Source organism: Aethalodelphis obliquidens, unplaced genomic scaffold (genome assembly GCF_003676395.1).
Source record: "Aethalodelphis obliquidens isolate GAN/ISIS:26980383/991018 unplaced genomic scaffold, ASM367639v1 scaffold8, whole genome shotgun sequence".
Lineage (NCBI taxonomy): Eukaryota > Metazoa > Chordata > Mammalia > Artiodactyla > Delphinidae > Aethalodelphis > Aethalodelphis obliquidens.
In genome coordinates this window covers 33,252,402-33,272,626 of record NW_020837952.1, presented here as the reverse complement: position 1 = coordinate 33,272,626, position 20,225 = coordinate 33,252,402, and the positions used below count along the sequence as shown (strand labels likewise).

General features: G+C 33.8%; 1 protein-coding gene across 3 annotated transcripts in view; it reads right to left on the bottom strand.

Moving 5' to 3' along the window:
- TMTC3 (transmembrane O-mannosyltransferase targeting cadherins 3) overlaps positions 1–20,225 on the bottom strand; it is an 83,323-nt gene that overhangs the window by 19,623 nt on the left and 43,475 nt on the right. For 2 of the 3 annotated variants that reach the window (XM_027107143.1, XM_027107144.1), the window contains exons 9-14: positions 19,083–19,203; positions 17,504–17,615; positions 9,792–9,895; positions 8,341–8,510; positions 6,181–6,407; positions 2,217–3,023 (exon numbers count right to left, since the gene is read on the bottom strand). In XM_027107143.1, coding sequence (XP_026962944.1) covers positions 2,217–3,023; positions 6,181–6,407; positions 8,341–8,510; positions 9,792–9,895; positions 17,504–17,615; positions 19,083–19,203 — 1,541 coding nt within the window. Of the gene's footprint in view, positions 1–1,873; positions 3,024–6,180; positions 6,408–8,340; positions 8,511–9,791; positions 9,896–17,503; positions 17,616–19,082; positions 19,204–20,225 lie in introns of those variants that run through there. The other variant, XM_027107145.1, reaches the window with a different exon arrangement.

The following is a 20,225-nucleotide window of genomic DNA, read 5'->3' as shown; positions in this document are numbered from 1 at the left end:
ATTGGATATTAATATATCTTTTATCTTTTGAATAGTTACATAATTTTATTAAATTATTACTCAAAGCTTTTATTACAGTGTGCTGTCATAAAAGATTTCCTTCTACTTTTTTGAACTATCCTCAGTTGATATTATAACAGAATAGATCAAACTCAAACTTCTTCTCAAGATATATGTAGAGAATGTAACAATAACAGTTTCATTTTTCAAGTCATGGTATATGAGGTATTCTCCACCTTATATCTGGAGTCACAAAGCTATAATTTAAAAACTGAAATCAGGTATTGCTTTAATGAATCAAAAATGTACTGCCATTGATGTCAGTGCTTGCTTTATATTGCCTAAAAAATAATCTATGACAGCGCCTCAGAGAACCTAGTAAGAGTAGGTCTTTAATACAGACCATGTTTCTTATGACCTATTTATAAAACATCCCTTTAAGAAAAAAGTTACAGGAATATGGGTTTTGAAACATAATTAGAAATTCATTATTTCAAAGGAACAGAAATATAGTTTTTGAAATGCTACATAATTAGAAATTAGTTACTATCCCAAGACGATAGCTTGAGCTTTAACATTTTAAATTAAAGCCAACTTTATTAGGTATTATAAAAATGCATTTTAACTCATGAAAAAAGTCAGATTTAATAAATTTGATTTGTATCTACTCTTCAAACTAACATTTTTCAGGTTTAAATTTGCTAAAACCAACTGATTAATTTATTAATCATATACTAGTCTAATTATCTTTTTTCTAGCTGGACAACAGGCCAAAACTGACGAAATTTTGGTTCAACCATAATATATGCATGTATAGAAAAATGCAATAGCAATTTATTTTCCATACTTGATGGACTTAAAACAGCATTAAATTTTTTTTTTTTTTTTTTTTTTTTTTTTGCTGTACGCGGGCCTCTCACTGTTGCAGCCTCTCCCGTTGCGGAGCACAGGCTCCGGACACGCAGGCTCAGCGGCCATGGCTCAGGGGGCTAGCCGCTCCGCGGCATGTGGGATCTTCCCAGACCGGGGCACGAACCCGTGTCCCCTGCATCAGCAGGCAGACTCTCAACCACTGCGCCACCAGGGAAGCCCCAACAGCGTTAAGTTTTTTGTGGAAGCTCAGTAGTCAAAATAAATACTTAATAAAAATATACACCATAAGATATCAAGAACTTAGTGTTTAAAAATAAACTTTGTCACATTGTTTTGCCTTCAGTTAAACAGAACTCAATTTAGGTACCTAAGGTATCTAAGAATAATTAAGGTATGTTTTTGGAAACAAAATTAAAATTCAAGTAACACTAGAAAGATAACACTAAGATGAAAGAGAAACTTACTATGTTTTAGCTCAAAAGTTTAATCAAGTTATAGCTACTGGGACTTCTCAATATGACTATGACCCTCATAAACAGGAATAGTTTGGGAAACAAAAGTCAAAGAGTCATGATTATGTGGTTCATGCTGTGAAACCCTCAGTACGTAAAAAAATGAAAATACAGTATATATGAGCACCATCAGAAATGTGTGTGCGTATATGTATTTAAAACTTTACCTGATTAAAAATTGCCATTTAGAGTGAAGGACAAGCACTCAGTTACGAAAATACATTCTTAAGCTAACATGTCATATGACTTATTTTAAAATGTTTAATCTGGCGTTCCTTCTAAAAATCAAAAAAAGAATACAACATAAAGAAAGCCAGCCAGCATTCTTTTGTAGTGCAAAGTCCCTTGGAAATAGAAGGTTACTGAAGAAAAAGAATGTGTTCAATAAGTGTTTTCAAATCCATAGTCAAATTCCAATATTTAAAGGAAAAATGAAGTTAACTAATAAATATGAATTCACAGAATAAACCAGCACATGTTGGATTTGCCCCCATGGGATTACCATTCAGGCCTCAGATTATTTTTAACTGAGGGTAATCAATGTTATTCTGCTGAAAGAATCTTCCTTCTATAAGAAAATATACAAATTTCCCACCTGTAATTTCTGCTATAGTCACCAAAACTCTAAAAACTACTGTCATATATAATACATACCCTGGGGTAATGAAAGGGTCTTTAATGAAAATCTTATTTTGATCCTACGTAGAGGCAGCTTATGATAGACTGTTAGTATCCTTGCTATTTTTCAAAGCTCTCAGTATAAGTAATCACATGATATAGACTGAAGTTCTTTGAAACCACTGTCACGTGATAAAGGGTAATGCTATTCACCATTTAAAATACGTTCAATCTCTTCTACTCTTTTTAAAGCAGCAACTCTTTTCTTCTCAATTTCTTTGATTTCTTTTGTTGTTTTGTGGGGGGTTTCTTTGTCTGTATTTTTTCCTAACTGTTTGTTGGATTTCAACTGACTTTTATTATCACTTGTTTTTATTATCTGTATGGGTCTGGGTTTACTTTTGATTTCTTTTTCATTTTCAGTTGGAATTTTGTCTCCTTCTATACCTGAAGTCTTACCAGCTGGGAATACTGGCTGTTCTACAAAACTAGATGAAGAAATTTTATCCCTGACTATATTCAAATGGCGTTGAATATATTCTTCATGTGGTGCTAATGCCAATGTTTCAACCAGGCATCTTTCAGCTTTTAATAAGTCCTTCTCTTCAAAATAAACAACACAAAGATTGTGTTTTCCTTGCACATTGCTTGGATCCATCTCCAAAATCTTTTCAAAACATTTTTTTGCTCCAAGTATATCTTTCTTTTGATTCATCAGAATGTCTCCTTTTAAAATGAGACCTTTGATATGATCAGGATAGTATCTGAGTAACTCTTCCAAGATTGGCAAAGCCATTAATTCCTTTGCAGTCTGAGAATACAGGAGAGCCAGATTAAACAGAGCACTTCTGAAATCGGCTTGTAATTTTATGGCTTTCTTCATCCACATCTCTGCTTCAGTGTCCTTTTTGTCATCCATGGCAAGCATTCCCAGATTGAAATAACCATTAGCATCTAGTGGCTCCTCATTTACATAGCTTAGAAGTCGTTTTCTAGCTTCAGGTCTGAGTTTAACCTCACCTAAGAATTTAAAAAGAAAAAAAATTATACTATGAGCAAATGAATAAGTCTGAGGAACAAAGCCACTTGCAAGTATTTATCTAGATTACAAAGAGACAGCATCAAAACAATTAATTGCTGTGCCTAAATTAAAAAGCAGAAAGAAAAAATCTCAAAGTTTTCATAGGAAAGATGTATATGAAGCACTGAAATGGTAGCTCATTTCCTTTCCTTTAAAACAGTAAAAGTGCCCCAAAAACTAAAAGGGGAGCCAAAGCAATCTTGAGGGGAAAAAAACGGAGCTGGAGGAATCAGACTCCCTGACTTCAGACTATATTACAAAGCCACAGTAATCAAGACAATATGGTACTGTCACAAACACAGAAATATAGATCAGTGGAACAGGATAGAAAGCTGAGAGATAAACCCACACATATACGGTCAACTAATCTACAACAAAGGAGGCAAGGATAAAAAATGGCGAAAAGACAGTCTCTTCAATAAGTGGTGCTGGGAAAACTGGACAGCTACACATAAAAGAATGAAATTAGAACACTCCCTAACACCATACACAAGAATAAACTCAAAATGGATTAGAGATCTAAATGTAAGACCGGACATGATAAAACTCTTAGAGGAAAACACAGGAAGAACACTCTTTGACATAAATCACAGCAAGATCTTTTTTTGACCCACCTCCTAGAGTAATGGAAATACAACCAAAAATAAACAGATGGGACCTACTGAAACTTAAAAGCTTTTACACAGCAAAGGAAACTATATACAAAATGAAAAGACAACCCTCAGAATGGGAGAAAATATTTGCCAATGAATCAACAGATAAAGGATTAATCTCCAAAATATATAAATAGCTCATGCAGCTCAATATTAAAAAAAAAAACCCAATCAAAAAATGGGCAGAAGACCTAAATAGATATCTCTCCAAAGAAGACATACAGATGGCCAAGAGGCACATGAAAAGCTGCTCAACATCACAAATTATTAGAGAAATGCAAATCAAAACTACAATGAGGTATCATCTCACACCGGTTAGAATGGGCATTATCAGAAAATCTACAAACAACAAATGCTGGAGAGGGTGTGCAGAAAAGGGAAGCCTCTTGCACTGTTGGTGGGAATGTAAATTAATACAGCCACTATGGAGAACAGTATGGAGGTTCCTTAAAAAACTAAAAATAGAATTACCATGTGACCCAGCAATCCCACTACTGGGCATTTACCCAGAGAAAACCATAATTCAGAAAGACACATGTGCCCCAGTGTTCACTGCACCACTATTTACAATAGCCAGGTCATGGAAGCAACCTAAATGCCCATCAACCGGCAAATGGATAAAGAAGATGTGCTACATATATAAAATGGAATATTACTCAGCCATAAAAAGGAATGAAATTGGGTCATTTGTAGAGATGTGGATGGACCTAGAGACTGATACAGAGTGAAGTAAGTCAGAAAGAGAAAAACAAATATCGTATATTAACACATATATGTGGAATCTAGAAAAATGGTACAGATGAACCGGTTTGCAAGGCAGAAATAGAGACAGAGATGTAGAGAAAAATGTATGGACACCAAGGGGGGCAAGTTGGGGGTTGGTGGTTGTGGGATGAATTGGGAGATTGGGATTGACATGTATAAAATAGATAACTAATAAGAACCTGCTGTATAAAATATAAATTTAAAAAAAACACGAAAACATATAAACAAACAAAAAAACAAACTAAAAGGGATGAAATATCTCCTGATAGTTTAGATTCTAACTGGGAGTAGACGAAGAATAGAGAATTAAGAGGAAGAGGCATGGGATTTGCCAACAAAAACAAATGTTCAATCTTGATTCTGTTAATTTTATGCACTAAACAAATTATTAACTTGTCTGGGTTAACCTACTGAATTTTCTAATAATTACATGAGATATATAAAAAATGCTCAGTAAATAGTAACTATGACTGGATAAACAAAATGTTCTAGTCTTATTAAATCAGATATTTTCTGTATGTTACTTAAAATTTTTTAGTACTTTTCAAAGGTAAAAATACACCATTATATATAAAGCCTATGTCCAATGTCTCACTACACATAAATCAGGTTTTAGGAAACAAATATTTTATTGAGATAATTTCTATTGCAAATAAATACAAAAAAATTCAATTTCTAAAACTACACACCCCAGGGTGCAATCTTGTGTCAGATAATGGGCACCTTTCATGATTACTAAGGTTAGCTAACTTTACAAAAACATTAGTTTCCTAAACTTAGCTTTTTTGAATAACAGACATAAAGATCTTCCTCTATTCTTTTATGTGACAATATGATAAATAAAGAAAATGTGAAATAAATCAGTAGGCTTAAGTTCTTGTCTTGGACTAGTTACTAACCTAGCCATATAAAGTTAGGGTAGTTATTACATCTGTTTGGTCCTGACTCTCTAATCTACAAAGCAGATGACTGGCAAAAACAAACTCAAAGGCCCTCTTTAGCTATAAAATATGATTCTTACATTTTTTGCAAAAGTTTTATAAAAGTATCTAACAATTGAGATTTTTCCAAACATAAAAATTAAGATTATAAATTATATATATTGCCTTCTGAAGCCGTACTAAAATATATCAAAGATCCTGATTTATTGTGATGAATAATTTAGTTTTGCTAAATTTATAGAAAATATAGGAAATTATAATAACGTCTCAGAAAACAGTAAAACGATACAAAATGATATCAAAAGTATTTGGACTTATAAATCAAGAGAAAATAGAATACTGTTTTGTCTAAAACATATAATGCTCTTGGCTCCCTAGAAATAATTACCTAAAAATTTTTACAAATTCAGATTATTTGAATAGTATGATATTTATACATAAGATATATTTCCATGAATAAAATGACAAAATAGATAAATATGGTATTGCTTAATAGACTGTCTGAAAAATCAGTTTTAACATATACCAGAAGAACTAACAATTAGTATTGTCATATATGTTAAGGCTAATACTTGAAAAGTTTACTTCAAGTATTTTAAATATTCTTCTTATAAATTATTTATGCAGTTTTGATGTAAACCATCCATTCATAAAATGTTTGCTGGGGGTAAGATTAGGTTTTATTATATTTCAAACTAGAATATGTTTAAATATAGAAATATTTTGAAAAAACATACCTGATTCTTGCATTAATATAGCAGAATTGAATAACGCTAGCTTATGCTTTGGATTTAGTTCTAAAGCATGATTAAAGTTTTTTAGGGCTTCATTTGGTTCTTTAAGTTCAATATGAACAATCGCCAAGTTGTACCAAAGATCTGCATTGTTTTTGTCCAGCTCTAGTGCTTTAAGATATGCTTCTTTTGCTTTGACAGGTTTATTCATTTTTAAAAGCAATTCTCCTCTGTGGAAAAATCAAACACAAGCTTTACTTACATTACTGTGTCAGTCTATAGATACTATTTTTCACAAGTTTTAAGCTTTTCCACATATTCACAGCTTTCCTTTTAACTTAGGTTTTTAAAATTTTCTTTTAAAAATAAAAACTGTCCTTAAACCTGAACACATTAGTTTAGCAAATTTGGCTTGATACGTTTTCAAATATTTTTAAAGAAGGAAAGAGCATGCCTGACGCTAGAGAGTAAGATGTCGGGAGGTATCAAAGAAAGGGGAACAGAGAAAATATACTCTTTGAATATATCTTGAAAAACAGCAGACTAGTCTACATCAGAAAAATGATAGCAACTAGAGTGGGAGATTAATTTGTCAGATGAAGTAACAGCATTTGAAGAAGGAATATAAATACAGTAGTGATGGGGAAATTCCAGTATTCAAATCTGTTAGCAATGTCTCACTATACAAAAAGAAGAACATTAGAAATTGTTTACCCCTTAAAATTACTTAGTTTTCTTCGATGTATTCTTATAAAATGACCATTCATTAAAAAGAAAAGGAATTTAAAAAGCCGATCTGGTAGGATGGAAGGGCAATAGTGCCACCTGTAGATACTTTTGAGGAACACATCTGAAACTAATGATCACAGTTTGAAAATCATTTTAGAAATCATTCTAATATGGTTACATTTTCTGTTACAGAGCTTAAAAAAGTCATTTTTACATATGTGCAAATCAGTTTAAGTACTGAAATGAGTTACTTTTATTATAATACTACTCTTTCTTGAAGTATTAGCATAGGCATGAAATCAAATAAACTAATATTCCCAATTTCTAGAATAAGTGTCCAAAATGTGATTTTTTTTTTTGCGTTACACGGGCCTCTCACTGTTGTGGCCTCTCCCGTCGCGGAGCACAGGCTCCGGACGCGCAGGCTCAGCGGCCATGGCTCATGGGCGCAGCAGCTCCGCGGCATGTGGGATCTTCCCGGACCGGGGCACGAACCCGTGTCCCCTGCATCGGCAGGCGGACTCTCAACCACTGCGCCACCAGGGAAGCCCCAAAATGTGATTTCTTTAAATGCAGAGATTATTAATTCTTTATAAATTAACATATGACACGTTTTATTTATAGAAACAACCCCAGTAAACTTAGTGAATTTCAGCAAGTACTAGATAAGGCTGAACAAAGACAGCTTCCAGCTATGAACGGATTTCATTTCAAAAACTTAAATTCTGAATGCATTTTCCCCATATAAACAATGTGACAAATTATAATTAGGTGTCTGGAGCACGCTGCAAAACAAAGTTTAACATAAAATTTTCCTCAGGTACAACACAAATGATAAGACTTACATGAGAAAATATATCAACTTCTAATATCAAATTCTAATATTACAAAAATTTTTTTACTGGCAACTAAAAAAGTTTCTTTGTAGTAACAATAACCAGTCAATTCTCAGTATTAATTTAAGAAAGCTCTTGAGAGTTTGATATTATATAATTATTTCTTAATTAATTTTATATATAATGATTTCTTAATTATACAATGATTTCTTAATTATTCTATAATAATTAAGAATAACTTCTTGTAAAAATAATTATTTTGTAATAATTAAGAATTATAAAAGGTAAATTTCAGCTGTTTTAAATAAAAGTGAATTTGTAATGAGAAGCAAATGAAATTAAAGAGGAGCTTTTCCTACCCTTCCTTTTGTATAAATAAACCTAAGTTTGCTATTATAAGTTATGGACTTCCTTGTCAATTTAAAATGAAATCAATTAAATTTGTTAGTCTAAAACAGGCTGTATTTCTATGCTCTTGGTTGCTAACTAAGATTTACTAGAAGAAGAAAAAAAAGCCAAATTAGTCAAAATAGCTTAAAAGTATATGCAGGTGCAGCTTTAATCTTCTATAGTGAAAGCCTAAAGCGAACTACAACACCTGCTAATGTAAGCCTGCTTGAAGTCGGGTCTCATGCTTATTGCTTGTCGGTACAGCTGATCCGCTTCTTCCAGTCGGGACTCATTTGCTCGTATCAGGTTGGCCAGATTAATGTAAACATTTAAGTGGTTAGGTGCAATTCTGGCTGCATATTTTTTACCAGGAATAATCTGTTAAAAAAAGGGGTTTTTATAATTTGACATTTCAGTACCAAATAAAATCTGAAGTAAGTAGTCCTAGTGTTTTATTTAAAATTTACGTAGAACATAAAAAGACACACTGCAATACTAAAATAATACATAAAAAATGTGAAATAATCTGCAGTATCCACAAAATGTAAGTAAAATAATTAATGTTTAGTAGCAATGAAGGGTTGTATTTTTCCATTCATGCCAGCTCAACAGATTACTGTTAGATTTTTATATATGTATTATTTTATGAAGTCATAGAAATCAGAACTTCTAGAGGCTAAGGTCCCTTAGTATGTTTGAGTCAGACCAGGAATAGAACTTGGATCTTTTCTCTCAGTCTACTGTATTTGTTACACTATGTCAGCTTTCATGTTGTCAGCAAAATATTTACTGGTTGTGATAACAGGGTAGTTAATTTTACTTCAGAGCTATAGTAAACCCTCACTTGTTTGGTGGAGTTAGGAAATAAAATTCTCTAATTAACTGATTATTCAGGTTAAGTAAAGGTTATTATATATAATATATATGAACCCAAATTCTCAATGAACATAATAAATTATATCTGATAAAAATCTTTATTGAACAGAATTTAACTTTAGGATCTTAGGACTGAAATAATTCTTAATGTATCATGTGGTCCAACTCTATTTTTAAAACATTTAGCAAACTGTCAAATCATTTCAATATTACTACTGTTACTAATACAGTATTAATAATATAAACTACAATTGAGAAAACTGTAGCCCAGGGTAAACTATCTTTGCAGATTACACACAGCTAGCTGGCCAAGGGCAGTATCAGATTTTCTAACTTTGACTTTGTATTGCGGATATCCAAGAAATCTTGTACTTGTGACATTATAGCAAATGATGGGCACAGGACAGCAACAGAGATGTATCCACTCATTTTATCACTTTGTTTTCTTCATTTATTTCTTGATAGGAGTAATGTTGAATTTAGTGCTTACTGCACATAAATAAAATTCTTTTCATTTAAAGTCACTTAACTCATAAATAACTTGTAATCAAAAATATCTAAAATTCATAATATCATAATTTGGTTTTCACAGACTATAAATTTTAAGTGAGCTATGAAAGTGAATGTAATCTTTTATAACACTTACAGTAATAGATGGTTCACTGGACAACTTACTTTTAATATCAACAAATTGAAGAGATAAAGATTTTCCATTTGGATAATTCTATTCAATATGGACATCTAGCAGACATGACACAATAGAAATAATTTATGACTACTTACTTGAGGCATCAGCGACTTAGCTGTCATATAAGATTCTTCAGCTGCTTTGGTTCTATTTAAATTTTTATAAGTTCTTCCTACATTCATGTGGGCACCAATATCATCTAAAATTAAAAAAAAATCATTTGTTGGCAAATACACTAAATAGCATTCAATGTAAACTACTAAGAAGACATGTTTCTAGAAACAAACACACTAAAGCAAAAGAATGTAAAAGGAGGCAATAGGTCCTGCTTCCTCCTTAAAGCTCTTCTAACACAACTTATTATAACTTCTGAGCAAGGCTACACTAGAAAATTATTAAATAAAGTACCATAAGAACAGAAAATACACATATGACATGAAAAAACTATTTGAATGGCTCCTGGAAGGGTTAAGATATGAGAGGGGAGAAATAAAGGTAATGATTAAATTTACATCTTTTTTTTTCCACTATATTTTACTATCCTATACTAAGGCTTACTCTTATTTCCTTAATCTCATAGCTTTGGAATTCACTCAAAAGCAAAAAGGATTTACAAGTGAAAAGGATCACCATGATTACTAGAATTATTTCAAGTATTATAAATAACAAAAATGAATCCATGGTGGCATAGGGGCAAAGAGCCTGTGAAAAAAACTTTGTGACTTTGTTTTTAAAAATTTTTGTGAATGTGGTTGGAGTGCAAGTTATCTGGATTCTATAATATTACTTAAGATGCAGCAGCCCAGATCTCTTAAATGATGATACATTCCCATATAATTTAATTAAAACTTTTAAAAAGGTTGTCTTAATATCAAATCCTCAGCAAATTTATTCAGGGATAGAAAAATATAAAATTAAAATAAAAAAGATATGAGGGTTCATTGTACACTAGTTTTAAGATATACTTCCCAGTAAATATTTCAAAGCTTTGGAATAAAGATAGAAAGAAGGGAGATCTTAAATTAGACAAATTTTACTCAACATGAATCTCTAACAGACATGACAAGGTTTCAAATTATGATTACTACTTGCCTGTGACACCAATGATGATTTTGCAGTTGTGGAATAGTTCTCTGCCTGCAACTCCCAGGACACATAGGGGCCAAGCATATATATTTTAGGCATTCCTCTAGGAGGAGAGTAACAGTCCTAAGATCTTGCTAAATTATGTTTCAGGTTGGCAATTGTGTGCACTGTACAAAAACTGTTAGATGCCATATGGGTTTAGTTAGAGAACTAGGGGACAGGATTGGGGGAAAGAGGTTGATTTCTTGTTTTTAGACATATTGCTGAATCTCATGGGGTCTCAGGAGGCGGTCAAGCCAAAAAAAAAAAAAGAAAAGAAGAGGAAAAAAGGCCCAATACTGGCAGCAATTCAGAATACTTGTGTAGCTTTGAAAAATTCAGATACCTTACCCTACCCAGCTCAATCAAAACAGAATCTTCAGGAATAGGATTGCAAAAATGTTTTAAAATAGTTTCAGAGGCAATTCTGATGTAGATCCAAGGTTGAAATACATTGCATTACCAAGAGTATATAGAGTTTTTGCTCTTATACAGCTCTTTAAAAAAAAACTTTTTTATTGAAGTATAGTTGAATTACAGCATTGTGTTAATTACTGCTGTACAGCAAAGTGACTCAGTTATACATATATACATTCTTTTTCCTATTCTTTTCCATTATGGTTTATCACAGGATATCGAATATAGTTCCCTGTGCTATATACAATAGGACCTTGTTTATCTAAGCTCTTTTTTTTTAAACATCAGATAAATCTATACCATTTACTATAGAGATCAGAAAGTTACCCAGAAAAAACTAAGGGTATATAGAACCTGAAAAAATTATTTATACAGTAAAAATTTAATCTAAGAAAAGAACAAACTGAAAGTTTAAGTAAATAAAAGTGAAATTATGTCAGGTAAGTATTTAAAATGTTACTGAAAAGAGCCCCAACCAACCTTAGAAAAGAGGTTATCCATTAGGATGAAAGACAAGGCAAATTACTATCTACTAATCAGGTTCTTAGAACTATGGCAAGGAGATACTCTCATCAGTGAAGACTACAGACACTAGAGTAAGGCACCCTTACTTTCTCAAAGAACAAAGATAGCAATCAGACAGCATTTAGCGTCAAAAAAACCTACACAACACAGCTAATAAAATGAAATAATTTTTAAAATAAGTTACAAAGTTTAAGATTCTAGGAGGAAACAGCATTACTGGTAAGGTAAATCTATATTCGAAAAAAAAAAAGGTAAGAAAGCAGGCAAGATATAAAAATCAATTACATTTGAATGACTAAAAAGCTACAGAATTTCAAAAAACAATCTTGCTATTATGAGTGCACTATCCAAACCAACAGCAGCCTGAATCTAGCAGTCTGTCTTTAATTCAATGTAAACGAGGACTGGCAAATATCAGGCAACTCTGTGCCTAATAATTCTTCAGCCACCAACAGTGAAGTTAAGTATTGTCACACTGATGGCCCAGGCATATATGTTGCTTTCCAGTTATTTCCTACTCACAAATTTGTCAATTTATTTAAAAAGATACATTTATAAATATCTGGAAACTCCTGAAAACTCTAAAAATCATTTCTACCTTGATGGCATCAAAGTTGAACTAGAAATCCATGATTATTTTCGTTTCAAAGATTTGAAGTTAGATAAAAATGAAATCATTGATTTTAAGGCAAAAATTAACCTTGGAGAAATTTGGTGTTTCTCGAGAAAAACCTACCCTCGTCTTATAAAGGTGTTTACGGAAACTGTAATTCAATTTACAAAAATTTTATCTTGTGAATTGATTTTTTAAAAAAACTTGTAACCTTGATAAAAGAGGCAGGAATGTACAGTGGAGAAAGGACAGCCTCTTCAATAAGTGATGCTGGGAAAACTGGACAGGTACATGTAAAAGTATGAGACTAGATCACTCCCTAACACCATACACAAAAATAAGCTCAAAATGGATTAAAGACCTAAATGTAAGGCCAGAAACTATCAAACTCTTAGAGGAAAACATAGGTAGAACACTCTATGACATAAATCACAGCAAGATCCTTTTTGACCCACCTCCCAGAGAAATGGAAATAAAAACAAAAATAAACAAATGGGACCTAATAAAACTTCAAAGCTTTTGCACAGCAAAGGAAACCATAAACAAGACCAAAAGACAACCCTCAGAATGGGAGAAAATATTTGCAAATGAAGCAACCAACAAAGGATTAATCTCCAAAATTTATAAGCAGCTCATCCAACTCAGTAACAAAAAAGCAACCAACCCAATCCAAAAATGGGCAGAAGACCTAAATAGACATTTCTCCAAAGAAGATATACAGACTGCCAACAAACACATGAAAGAATGCCCAACTTCATTAATCATTAGAGAAATGCAAATCAAAACTACAATGAGATATCATCTCACACCAGTCAGAATGGCCATCATCAAAAAATCTAGAAACAATAAATGCTGGAGAGGGTGTGGAGAAAAGGGAACCCTCTTGCACTGTTGGTGGGAATGTAAATTGATACAGCCACTGTGGAGAACAGTATGGAGGTTCCTTAAAAAACTACAAATAGAACTACAGTATGACCCAGCAATCCCACTACTGGGCATATACCCTGAGAAAACCATAATTCAAAAAGAGTCATGTACCACAATGTTCACTGCAGCTCTATTTACAATAGCCCAGAGATGGAAACAACCTAAGTGCCCATCGTCGGATGAATGGATGAAGAAGATGTGGCACATATATACAATGGAATATTACTCAGCCATAAAAAGAAATGAAATTGAGCTATTTGTAATGAGGTGGATAGACCTAGAGTCTGTCATACAGAGTGAAGCAAGTCAGAAAGAGAAAGACAAATACCGTATGCTAACACATATATATGGAATTTAAGAAAAAAAAAATGTCATGAAGAACCTAGGGGTAAGACAGGAATAAAGACACAGACCTACGAGAGAATGGACTTGAGGATATGGGGAGGGGGAAGGGTAAGCTGTGACAAAGCGAGAGAGAGGCATGGACATATATACACTACCAAACATAAGGTAGATAGCTAGTGGGAAGCAGCCGCATAGCACAGGGAGATCAGCTCGGTGCTTTGTGACCACCTGGAGGGGTGGGATAGGGAGGGTGGGAGGGAGGGAGACGCAAGAGGGAAGAGATATGGGAACACATGTATACGTATAACTGATTCACTTTGTTATAAAGCAGAAACTAACACACCATTGTAAAGCAATTATACTCCAATAAAGTTGTAAAAAAAATAATAAAAATAAAACAAACAAAAAAAACTTGTAACCCAAAACAAACAAAAGACTGTAATCAACTGTTTGTCTAACATGTCATTCATGTTGCCTGGTCAGCGACCATTGTATAGTTTATATTCTTATTCTGGCTAAGCAAAAAAAGCCTTCAGACTGAATGTCTTTTTTTTTTTTTAAGCTACTTTAAATGTTAAGAATCTCTGCTCTCTGTGATCCTCTACTGTTCTAGGATTTTAAATACCATCTATATGCTTGTTACTTCAAATTTTTATCTCTAGTCCTGACCATTCCCCTTATCTTCAGACTTATAGTTCTATCTCCATCTGTATATCTAACAGGGACAAAAAAGACTCTTGATTTCCTTCCCTACATGTCGTTTTAGCTGTCAAATCTATCTGTGAAGAACACAGCTGAAAAACACAGAATGAGCCAAGAAGTCTCTGAATGACAAATTCAATTTTTCCAAGATTATGTACTTTTTCATAATAAATTGTAATAAAATGATTTGCCTGTTTTCCTAGCCCACTGTTTATTAGAGACTGCAATTTTGAAAGTATGGTAGGTAAGTCATACTAACTAAAGGAGATAGGTTCAAGTAAGTATCTTTTTTTTTTTTTTGCGGTATGCGGGCCTCTCACTGTCGTGGTCTCTCCCGTTGCGGAGCACAGGCTCCGGATATGCTGGCTCAGCGGCCATGGCTCACGGGCCCAGCCGCTCCGCGGCATGTGGGATCTTCCCGGACTGGGGCACGAACCCGTGTCCCCTGCATCGGCAGGCGGACTCTCAACCACTGCGCCACCAGGGAAGCCCCAAGTAAGTATCTTAAAAACAGCCAAAAGTGACAACTGACAACGAGAGGAAAAATGATTTTAAACCAAACATCCACAATCACACCCACCCACCAACACGATTTCATTTTGTCCTGACAATACAATGAGATAGAAATTACTGTCCCAACTTAGAAATGGGAAAGATAGGGCTGAAGGGGCCTAAATATCATCTTCTAAGTCTCCAGGTCCCTGTGTGTCTGACATAAAGATGACGTTGCTTCTCTTTTTAAAAACTCCCAGAATGAACCTAAAAGGCTTCAGAAAGCAATGAATTGAAACTGCCACAGTTAGTGACCACTGACTGTGTGTTAAGACTATGCTAGATGACGCAGGGACTATGAAGATGAATCAGATGTTCATGCTGCCCCTAGGAAGCTCCTCAGTTTAAATACATAGATATTTTAAATAAATATTTTAAACGAACATTTAAATAACAAATATCACAGAAAAGATACAAAAGTTGTAAGGAGTCTTAAAGAGGAGAAATATTTGCTTCTAACTGGAAAGATAGGAGGGTTTTTTTGTTTTGTTTAGAAAAGAAGCCATGTGAGATGGGTTGCAAAAGATCGGTAGGGTGTGGTAGGTGGATGGGAAGGAAAGGAGAAGGGAGGAATTCTAGGCTCAAGAAAGAACACGAAAAAATGCAAAGAGGTGAGGAAGCTCATGACATGTATCCTAGATTTCAAGAAAAACTAAACTACATGAAGAGCCAGGAGAGATAAAATTGGAAAGATAGCTAGACCATCAGTTATATATTTCTACAACATTCTCTAACAGGAATTTGGCTTTGCCTTGGGGACACCGGCAGCTTTTCCAAGTGGTGACTGCGGTCTTTTTCTTATCTCTTGCAACACTGGGCCTGGAGTTAGGTGTCCTCCTTGATCCTTACCACTTCCAGACCTCTGTAATTCCTTAAAATCACTCAACTCTGAATTTCAGATCATTAAACTCTATTATCCACTACCCTTCCTTATTGCAGTCACCGATCTCATATATAGCTCCTGGTTCCTTGTTCTTTCCAACATCACACAGTTGTCAAAATTCTTAGTAATTTCAAAATCTATATAGATGTATCTTCCAATAGTTGCCTTGATATCCTTTCTTCCAATAATTTTCACCTCCATTCTCCTTTAACTAGTCAGTTCAATGGCCACAGTCATATCTAGTCGAAATACAGGGGGCACTGCCCACCACTCCCCACCCCTCCAAGTATATTTAGAAATGTGTGTGTGGGGATGTACTTTTTGGTCATCATACTGAATGGAAAGTAATGATTGTACTTGGTAGGTGGTGGCCACGTTTGGTACATATCCTGGAACACTGAAAACTAAAAATGCTCTAGCTAGACCTTACTCAGACACCAACAATTTTTCAGATCTATAAACAACTGATCTGATCACCTTTTCCTCATCTTTCATCCTCTCTCACATCCCTTCATAACCAGCTTAGGTTGTGTCTCAATATTCCCTTATCCCTTTGTTTAGTAATACACATCTGACAAAATTCTAATCCTGTTTAACCAAATTCTCCATGCCTGTACCACTGCACTTATAAAGTAGTGGGAGAAAACTTTTAACCACATCAACTGGTTTAATTGTAATTAAGTATTGCTAAGCTCAAGTAGGGTGTTAGAGCTGCTTGACAGTCACACCATATTTTCCTACTCTACACATTTTCCTAGATCTTTGTTTCTCAACACGTGATTCATGGACTAAGTATCACCTAGGAACTTACTAGAAATGCAGAAATTCAAGCCCTACTCTAAATCTCTATATATCAGAACATGAACCATATGATCTCCAGGTGATTTACAGGTACATTAAAGTTTGTGAAGCTATGTCCTAGATGATTACTTCAGTCCCTCTCCTGGTCTTAGATTTCCAGCACTTCCTCTCCATTCCCCACACTCTACTATTGATTTTACTTTCTGTTTCACTGAGAAAACAGAAGCAAACAAAGGATAACTTCCAGAAGCTATTCATCTATTATTCACCTGCCTATATCATGTCTCTACACTCTGCTTTCCCTGTTAACATAGGTTAACTATTGGTTCAGTTGACTGAATGAAATCCTCACCCTGAGCACTAGATCCTATTTATCTATTCCCATCTGTTCAAGGACATTGACCCAGTACTTCGGTTCCCCACCTTGAATTATTATTTTTCCCACCTTCAATGGATTAGTCACACACATGCTTTGTTTCTCTCACCTTAAAACAAAACCCCTAAAATTCCCAAAAAACAAAAAAAAAAACATCATCCTACTATCCTCTCTTGACCCCATACTCGGCACCAACATTTCTTATCAACACCCTTTAAAAGAGTTTTTAGTATCAACTGTCTCCAATTATTCTTCTCCCACTCTCTTAAACTCACTATCAAGCTTTTGCATCTATCCCTTCACTAAAACTGCTCATCAATGCCACCCAACAACTCTGTTTAAAAAAGACTCCTTAAATGTCTGATATAAATAGCCCTAACATAAAATCCATTTCAGAAATAAGCCAGCACCCAACACTGTCCCATTCCAGTCAGTTGGAATAAAGCTTGAAAATAAACTCTACCTATTTTCCACAAATATAATCATGTTTTTAAAAAGAAAATAAACTACCACAATAGCTTTATTAGTTAATAATGCTTACCTGGCTGAACATGGGTAGCCTGTAAGAAGTATTTCAAAGCTCTCTCAAAGTTCTTTTCATTTTCCAGAGCATGACCCACATTATTCCATAATTTGGCATTATTTTTATTTACCTTAAATATGGAAGTACAGATAGAAATTAGTTAAATTAAAAAAAATGAGTCTAATTAACACAGATTTTGTTTGGTATACTATTAGGAATGGAGTACTCCATAGAAATGTCCATGAACAGATGAAGTGGGTAAAAAGGTACAAACTTCTAGCTTTAAGATAAGTAAGGTCTGAGGATGTAATGTACAGCATGGTGACTATAGTTAACAATACTGTAACTATATGAGGTAATGGATGTTAACTTATTCTGGTAGTCATTTTATACACACACACACACACACATGCATATAATCATTATATTGTACACCTTAAAGACAAAGTTATATGTCAATTATATCTCAATAAAACTGGAAAATAATCATTCCGATTTCTTCCAGAAAAAAAATGTGTATATATATGTGTCTATGTATGTATACATACAACTCCAATTAACATGGATATCTGTTTGGTATATTATTAGGAATGGAGTGTTCCATGGAGATAAGGAAGAAGTCAAAAGAACACTGCTTCATGAAGTTTACCCTCTCCTCCCTTTCAACATTAAAATACTAAAACCACAGTTTATCTACTTTACATGTTAAAATTTTACTAAAACTTTTATTTCATCAAAACATAGAACTGTTTGAAAACTCCTGCTCTATTATTTATGTTCTTTTGGGAAAGACAGAATTTGAACAAGTGAATATGTTTAAACACTGCACTGATGACTTATTTTGAGGCTCGACATAAAGCTATTTATGTAGTCTATTATGGTAATGGGAACCCTGGCGAGCACAGAAACAGCCAAAAGGAAGTTAAGAATTCAGAGATTTCAATTGAAGACAGGGAGCATCTGAAAAAAAAATCACTGCTTATAACTTTTGCAGAAAACAAATTTTGTGACTTATTCTCATTTATGCTGCCCATTCTATAAAAATGCAGTATCACTCCTTTCTGTCAGTTCCTATCTTTCCTACAGTATTATAACCATTGGTTATTCTCCATATGGAAGGGCACCATTTTTTGCCATGTATTTTATTTCATTCAATCTAAGATGCCATCAATTATAAGGCTCACCATTATTTTAGGTACCATTAAGAAAGAAAAAAGGTCACTAATTAATTGTAAAATGCCTTTTACTGTAAGATTTATTCTGATTTCAGAGATGTTAAAAGGTTTAAATAAATAAAAAGGTACACCTTAAGAACCAATGAAACAAAAGCATTCATATTTAAACATTTTATCATTTGAGTGTCTAACAACGGTATAGCATTTGTGCAATTATTCACATATGCTCTAGACATACACCTAAGCACTAGTCAGGGCACTAGTTATGGTATATATTATACAAAGAAAAAATTCTTTTTATTAATTTTGTGGTGAAGTACTTAACATTGACAGTTAACTGCCTAGTTAAAAGTAAAGTTAAAACACTGTATCAGGGATGGCTATAAGAAATAATTGATGACATATTCTGAATAATACTTTACCTTCAAGGCTGACATAAACAGCGTATATTCAGACTCCCAATCCCAATTTCTATGGAGTGTTTTTAAGGCATGAGTGAGTATCACCATAGACAGACAAACCCAGGATAACTTTTTTAATACACTATTTAAGAAAAAAAAAAGCAGAACAAAAGAAACATTGTCTACATCACCAAAACAGAGGTAAGAAATATGCTAAATATCTCTAAATATAATGTTTGAATTTATTCTAAAGATTAGGGATTGTTCTAATAATCATCCAACTTGAGAGGGAACAACACCGAAAAAATTAAATATTATGAACACTTATACACTTATACTTCACTCTTCAATTACATTAAATATTTCAATATTTGCCTTTAGTTCAAAAATTTTGTTTTGATTTAATGACAAAAAATTGATAAAACCAATTTTTAATTGTGAATTTTTATATTTAGAGTTCTTTTGTACCATTTACCTATAACTTCCATATTAGTAGTGTTTATAAAGGGTCAATCTTATCCCCGGCTATATTTAAAAACATTATTGTTTTACAATAAACACCACAGATTATCACGGTATTCTTGAAGAATTTTACACTTTAAAGTAGAATTATTTATTAAAAGTCATAGTAAAATTAACTCTATGAAATAGATGTAAATTACTTATATAGCTTTAGGTTAATCACTTGGGACTGAATTTCTCAGTTAAAAATGATGGTTATGCAGAGATCAGTTCAAGATGGCAGAGTAGAAGGATGTGCTCTCACCCCCTCTTGTGAGAACACTGGAATCACAACTAACTGCTGAACAATCACCAACAGGAAGACACTGGAAGTCACCAAAAAAGATACCCCATATCCAAAGACAAATGAGAAGCCAATGAGACAGTGGGGGGGGGGGCGCGATCACAATAAAATCAAATCCCATAACTGCTGGGTAGGTGACTCACAAACTGGAGAATACGTATACCACAGAAGTCCACCCACTGGAGAGAAGGTTCTAAGCCCCACGTCAGGCTTCCCAACCTGGGGATCCAGCAACGGGAAAGGAATTCCTAGAGCATCAGACTTTGAAGGTTAGTGGGATTTGACTGAAGGACTCCGACACGACTGAGGGAAACAGACACTCTACTCTTGGAGGGCACACACAAAGTAGTGTATGCACT